The 7,093-nt window shown below is 32.9% G+C and overlaps 1 protein-coding gene across 1 annotated transcript; it reads right to left on the minus strand.

Moving 5' to 3' along the window:
* Positions 1-2,218: 2,218 nt before the first annotated feature.
* LOC130941426 (peroxynitrite isomerase Rv2717c) lies at positions 2,219-4,862 on the minus strand. Its single transcript, XM_057869922.1, has 4 exons — positions 4,605-4,862; positions 4,220-4,360; positions 3,461-3,529; positions 2,219-2,778 (listed from the first exon to the last, which is right to left on the minus strand). Exons 1-4 carry the CDS (start codon positions 4,758-4,760, stop codon positions 2,659-2,661), a joined length of 486 nt encoding a protein of 161 aa, XP_057725905.1. The 5' UTR covers positions 4,761-4,862; the 3' UTR covers positions 2,219-2,658.
* Positions 4,863-7,093: the final 2,231 nt, after the last annotated feature.

Raw genomic sequence — 7,093 nt, forward strand, 5'->3', positions numbered from 1 at the left:
GAAAAATACAACATAAAGAGAACATTCTGATATTAAATTTTTAGTACTTGGAGATTATACGTTGATTTAAGTGTTGGAGTCCTTTTTACAGATTCTCTACATTGCTCGGACTGACAAAGAATCAGCAATGCAATATAATAAGGAAAGACTTTTCTGACAATCTTCTTGTTGTGGACGAGCTATATCTCAGCATCCAGTTCTAGACAAGAACACAAAAAATATAAAAAATGATTATTTATTTTAATATAAAAACTTTCATTAATTCATTCACACTTCAATGATTCAAGTTGGTTCTTTAGTTGGGCAAATCTAAAACACCAAAAAGATACTAATCAAGAACAATAAGAGTGCTTTTTATTAGAACCTTTTAAAATTAAAATTGAGTTGATGTACAAATCAAATATCTTGTTTGGAATTAGAAAGGGAAAAAAGAATTTGATTTAAAAATAGTTTAGTTATTATATTGATCCTTATAATTTTATTAAATTTATAATTAAATTTTTATTTTTTTAATTAGATTCTTACACCACTTTTAATTTTATAACTAAGTTATTTTTCATGTAAAAAACATTAATATTAGCATAAATATTTAGTTAATTCTAATTTTTTTACACTAAAAAGTCCTAATTATAAAATTAAAAGAAATGTAAAGACTCAATTTAAAGGGGAAAAAAAAGAACCTTATCGTAAATTTGGTAAAATTATGAAGACCAATAGAATAATTAAACCTTTAAAAATCTCATAGATTTGTTTTATCCATTATTCCAATTTCTCTATTTTTTTTAAAAGAAGTAGGGTTTGGTTAATTACAATTAATAATTCATAGAAAAAAAATCAATTACCAATCGGTATAAAGAACTGATAATGAAAAAAATTACGAGGAATAAAAGATACAACGACACAATAAAAAAGATAAGAGGATAGTTGGATAAATATTTTTTACTAAATTTCTAAAAAATTAATTTTTAATTTAGATCATTGGAAGAATTTTTTCTGCTAGACTTTTAAAAACCTATTACTGACAACCTAAATCAACGAGATAAAATTAAAAGAATTAATACTAAGAGTTACTTTAAACTGGATCGTTCAATTTTTTCATGTAAGAAGCAAAATAAATCACTCACATCACTTTAATATACAAAGAAAAATGTACATAAAGCACCCATAAATTTTATTCATCAAAAACGGCATAAAATAAATTTTTTAACAAATCCTAACAACAAAAAAAAAAAATTAAACTAAACCAATTTGAATTTTATGCCTCCCAATAAACTTGAAAGGAACTCTTAAAATTTTTACTATCTTCACTTCACTTAACCCAATGACCATGTATCTTCTCTTCTTTGGCTAATAATTGGTGTATTTCTTTGTGCATAAAAGTCACCAAGTCAGCACTATTGTTTTTGAGACGAATTTTTGATGTCTTTAAAATCTAAAATTAATATAGTATAATTTTTTTGATATTCAGATCTTTAAATTAGACAAAATTATCATTCTACCTGTTGGTTCTAGAATAATGAAAATCCTCGAACACGTATCAAGAGGATTAATGAGGGTTTTAAAAAATAAAAACTAATGATTTTCTCTTTCGCTATTAGTATAAAGAGAGAAGGTTTGAGGAGGGAGGTGGTGACAACTATGATAGTGGATTATTTTATATAATTGGAGAATAAGAGTTTGTTTGGAAACCTATGAATTAAAATTCACTCAAGATTTAGAATTTTTTTTCTTGTTTTGGAACAAATAAAAAAGAATTATTTAAATTCTTTTGAGAATTTCAATTCTCACTTTTTTCTCATTTGCAAATCAGACAAAAAAAGATCTGATTTTAATTCTCACACCAGTTTAACTTAACATGTCAAATGTAAAAAGTATCTCTATTTATATAAGTAGATGTTTAATAAAATAATTTTGTTAAGGATAAAATTATAAAAGAAAATTTAACTCATGTAAGAATTATTCCAAACCAAAGAATTGATTTCTATTCTATTAGTATATTAAAATCATTTCAAACCATAGAATTAAATTTCAAATAAAAATAAATTTTTTTCCTAAAGAAAATAGAATTCTTTTTTTACACTCAAATACTTTCCAAACAAGCTCTAAAGAATAAAAATGTAAAGTTTTAAAACCAAATCAATCAAATCTCATTTTATATAATTTATTCCAAATGCAATAATTGATTCACAATTCAATTGAATTAAAAAATCATTCTGCTTCTAAAAACACCCAAAAACATTTCACTCGACTCAAGTATGTAACTCTCTAAGTACTTAAGTAGTTATTACTAAACCATAATAGCTTCAAACAAGTAGCATGATACAGATATATGTTTTGAGAAACATTATTCTCTACAAGGGTGCTTCCAACAAATCAAATGTCCTCAAGAAAAACGTCTTAGGTGCATAAAGTTGCAACTGGAGCATCTTACACTCGGGTAATTCAGTAGTATATACATTTGAACAATGAAAAAGTGGCATCTATCACGACTCAAATCTATACTACTCAATTACCTTAGTGCATGATACTAATGCAATTCAACCTGTTATATCATGGAATTGTCCATAAATCAGTGTCTTGAAAACTTTGCACAACTTTCAAAGGAACAAAGATTATTGCATTGCACCCTTCTGCTAGCAGTAACGGAAGATGTTCTATTCAGAGCTTCTTTAGTGCAGCTTTCAAGTGCGGTTGAAGAGTTATCGTGTTGGTAGCCATCTCAACATCGTAGCAAAGAGTCCCATCAACCATCCGAAAGCATCTTCTTATCTCTTTTACCTGCAAGAAGTGCACAAAAGACTATAAAAACTAACAACATAGAAAAAGGGCAGCGACGAGGCAAAAAATTCAGTCCCAAACTTTCTTCAACCAGCATAGGAAAGCCGGCAGCAAAGTATTTGTTTGATGAGCGAAATGACGTATCTAATTTGTGGTCCAATGGGTATGAATTAAAAAGAGGCAGTGTGTTTTCTAATGTAGACAAAACAAAAAATAAAGAGCTTAGTACTTTGCATGAATAATATATTGTAAAGAAAATTATGTTTACCTCCCATGAGGTGTATTGATATTATACTTTACCTTCTTCTAGTTTCCAAGCCTCAATTTATTTAAAGACATTATACTAACTTATCCCTTAGTTAGTTTGATGCTATTTTATGCCAAATTGTTTACTCCTATTTCGATACTCATTGCTTTGAAATCTAGATATCAAATTAATAATTAATTGGTCACCACAACTGAGTTCCGTTTTCTAGTTTATGGAGCTTCTGCACACTTTTCTCATTGGTAAAATCAGTTTCAATCATACTTACCAGAAACCACCTTACAATGATGGTTATTCTCTAAATCTTTGAAATGCAACCTAATGATTGACCACGCAATTACGTAAAATGTGTGTGAACATAGCATTTATTAGCGGATAATAATAGTATCAGCATTCGGTGAACACTAAATGAATTACCTTAGAAGCATTCCCAACCATTTCACTCTGAAGCTGAATCACTTTCTGTTCAGTGCTATATGTCCCTTTCTGGATACAGTATAGTAATAGCATGTAAGAAGCAGCAAAAAGCAGCAGAATGTAAAGAATAACGCAAAATCCTAAGAACAGAAGATGAATATCGCATAATAGACCAGGTTTCAAAGAAGTCATTATCAAGTTCCAATGCAGTGACATGAAGAGACATACATATCAGAGTACATGACTTCTTAATGAAGGAGATAGGAAAAAAGTTCTTTCTTTTTTAGGATAAAACCCGAAAAGAAACGTCAGCAATTTCAAATTATATTACTAACATGGCATTATGAACTGAAAGCAACAGTTTGCATGTTTAGTGTTAGGGACACAGGACTCTGCCATATGAATACTGTTTTGTTTACCAATTCAGTTTGATTTGTTTCCAAATGAAGACAGAGGGGGGTTTACTAATGAAGAGAGTTCATGACTTCATGGAGCTTCAAATCCACCATTTAATTTTCCATTTTTTTTGTTGGTACTATAAAGTTCAAGGGGAGACTGGAGAAGTAAGATATTTCATGCCAAAGTCTAGGCATCAACAATAATTGATCTTATCAATTGACCTGCCCTTGAAAATTTCCGAACACTTATATTTGCGACACAAGCAAATGTAAACATTCAAACAAGGTCACAGCAAGGATTACGTTCTGCGATACAATTATAACAAGTCATTGATGAAGAAAGCTAATGGAAGAACAGTACCTGAACTTCAACAAGACCAGTGCTTTGAGCAATGACAACTTCAATGGTGCCATCAAGTTTAGGACGCCAGTATCCACTCTCAGCGTGCATTGGCTCTCCGGAGCCCAGCTTCCATGTCTTTTGAGTATACCCTATCACAGGCTACACCCATTTCACACATCCAAAGAAAATAAACCAAATCAATGCACCTAAACAAATGAAAAAAGAAAGAATAGAATAACTGCTAGAAAAATTGGTCTTAATCCTTCAAGCACACATCAATTCAAGGATCAAATTGTTTAAAACCCTATATTTATTCACTGCACACATGAGTCATAGCACAAACTGAAGAACAAGATTGATGCTCGTGTTGAAAATTGTTGTGTAAAATGAGGGAAAGAAGAACCTTGTTGGGAGAATGAGAGAAGTGAAGTTCTTCGGCATAAGAGAAGGAATTGATGGTGGGGTAGCCTCCTTCTCCTTGGCCTCTCCAAGTGCCGAGAAGGAAGGACAGTGCTGCAACCGCTGGGTGCACCACCGGAGGCTCTTTGTTTGCATCCATGATCTATTCTTGTTAGCCCCAACCGCAGCAAACTCACTTTTGGATTTACGTAGCACAGGCGAATCAGTTTTCAGTTTTCTGAGTTTACAAAGACCGCAGGATTCTTACATGATTTAGGCTTTGTTTAGTAAAGTTTTTTGTTAACAAATTTTTATTTTGTGTTTAGTTAATAAAAAAAAATTATGTTTGTGTTTTTAAATTTTAAAAGATAAGTATTTTTAAAAATATTAAGGTGAAATTTTTTAAAGTTAATTTATATTTTTTAAAATTTAAAAGTCTAATATAATCTTATATATTAACTAATTTTTAAATTTAACATTTAAATTTTATGTCTTTTATAATATTTTTAAATTTTAAAAACTATTTTATCAAATATAATTGTTGTTACTTGTGTTTATTGAAAGTCATTTTTAATTTAATTTACCAAACATAAATGTTATATTTCTTAAAAAGTCATATTTTAAAAACTAACTTTTACAAGCTATTTTTAAAAAGTAAAAATTTTAATAAATTAAGCCTTATAGTACCAGACTGGCTGATGCCTGTCTGCCTGCCGGCTAAGCTTGAAGTTAAGTTGAGCTCAAGTTCGACATCACAAAATTTAAAGATCAAATAATGGGTTAATAACTTAATGTTCAATTTCTGAAAAATGACTTATTTTTCAAACCAAAAAAGTTATTTATACGCTAAAATAAATAACCAAAATTAACTACAGTTCGATAGCTCATTGGATCAGTTGGAGAGAGGTTGTTGGGAGTGAGGATCGAAATCTAAACGCGAGAGTTGAGGTGTAGTATTCGCAATCCTCGTTAGGTTAGCGAGTGAAGTCACCTGCAAGGACATTCCGATGTTAAACCAAGCGTCTGTACCATGAGACGATTAATTAGGGCAATAGTGACATACCTGGGGGAGAGGTAGGTCCCTCCCCTTTATTCCTTGTTCTCGGGTGTGTCCTTTCGTTTTGGTCCACTTGTCTGAAAACTTCTGCCAGCTGTCCAGACCTTTACTGAGGGAATTGTGTCACGCGAAGGGCACTGTCGTTTAAACGGGTTGTAGATGCATTAGGTCGTGGGTCCGTCGGATGGATCGGAATAGTGCTCCCAATGTGTCAAGTCATAAGACTTACGGCTGACGCATTAGCTTAACTCATATCTTCACATGTAGTTGTCTTCCTCTAATCGCAATTTCGCCGGTGGGACTCATGCTTCTAGCACTTTTTTCGTACACGTGAGTTGCCCCCAACCGTTGTCTTGAGACATCGCTTCGGTTCTTGTGGCCAGAGCATTTAATGCTCTGATTTAGAAGTGCAGGGAAAAGTCCATTATACCCTTAGTGCGCTTCTCCCTCTTTAGTTACAGTTACCTTCATTTTTTCATTTCCTTTTCCTTTTTGTAACTGCAACCACCATTACTGCCATCATTTTCTTTATCGTCACCATCATTCCTTCTCTATCTTCTTCATTGTTGTGGATTTCACTTTGCCCTTGCAGCGCCATCACTCTTCCTCTTGCAACCTTCTCTATTCGTTTTTACTGGTAAGTGACCTTTTGTTTATGTTATTCTGCTTTATTTTCTGTCATTGTTACACTGATTTGTCTATCACTGTTACCTTTTGGATCTAAAATTGGCTTTGTTAGATAGTTTTGAAGGGGTGCCATAGGTTTCCTTTTTTGCGGTTTAGACTATAATGGTTTAGTGTAAAACAATTTTAGTTTTAAGTGTAGATTATAAGATAATGTAGTTTTAGCTTAGAACCTTCTCCCGACCTCACGATTTAAGTGGTGTCCCCTCTGTAGGTATGGCGCAATGACCCCTTATGAATCATTAAGCTTGGTGTACTACTGATTTCACGAGCTTATCCTTCAGGTTAACCGCAGAGGAGTTACAAGAGCTCCGTGACTCCTCATGAGCGTTGTGCAGAAATGACCCCGAGGAGGCGAATTACGAACTCTTGGTGTCGGGCCCCCAAGAGCGCATCTGCCAACTTAACCTTGACGCTCTTTGTGTCCCTGACTGGATGTGGGGTGTACAAACCCATGCTTACTACCCTGGGGGTTCAACTTCCCTTCTCCCCCTTCATTATGGCTTTCTTAACTTAGTGTGACGTTGCCCTTCGCAACTTCATCCGAACAGTTAGACTGTCATCTGGTGCTTCGAAATAGTCTGTGAGAACCTGGAGCTCCTGGCCACCATCGAAGTCTTCTTCTTCTTCTTCCTACTCACGAACCCTTCCCAGGAGGGTAAGCAAAAAAATGGGTACCTTTCTTTCCGGACTGTGCAGAATCAGAGAATATTCGGCCTCTTCAAAGATTCTTTTCATGGTTTTGAAGAGAC

This window comes from Arachis stenosperma, chromosome 7, assembly GCF_014773155.1.
Source record: "Arachis stenosperma cultivar V10309 chromosome 7, arast.V10309.gnm1.PFL2, whole genome shotgun sequence".
Taxonomy (NCBI): Eukaryota; Viridiplantae; Streptophyta; class Magnoliopsida; order Fabales; family Fabaceae; genus Arachis; species Arachis stenosperma.

Bases quoted from the DNA above. Each gene is read 5' to 3' on its own strand.
- LOC130941426 (XM_057869922.1), bottom strand. From the start codon at position 4,760: ATGGATGCAAACAAAGAGCCTCCGGTGGTGCACCCAGCGGTTGCAGCA. The intron at 4,361-4,604 runs GTTCTTCTTTCC...AAATGGGTGTAG, and splicing joins TCTCTCATTCTCCCAACAAG to CCTGTGATAGGGTATACTCA. The intron at 3,530-4,219 runs GTACTGTTCTTC...TACTGTATCCAG, and splicing joins CTGGTCTTGTTGAAGTTCAG to AAAGGGACATATAGCACTGA.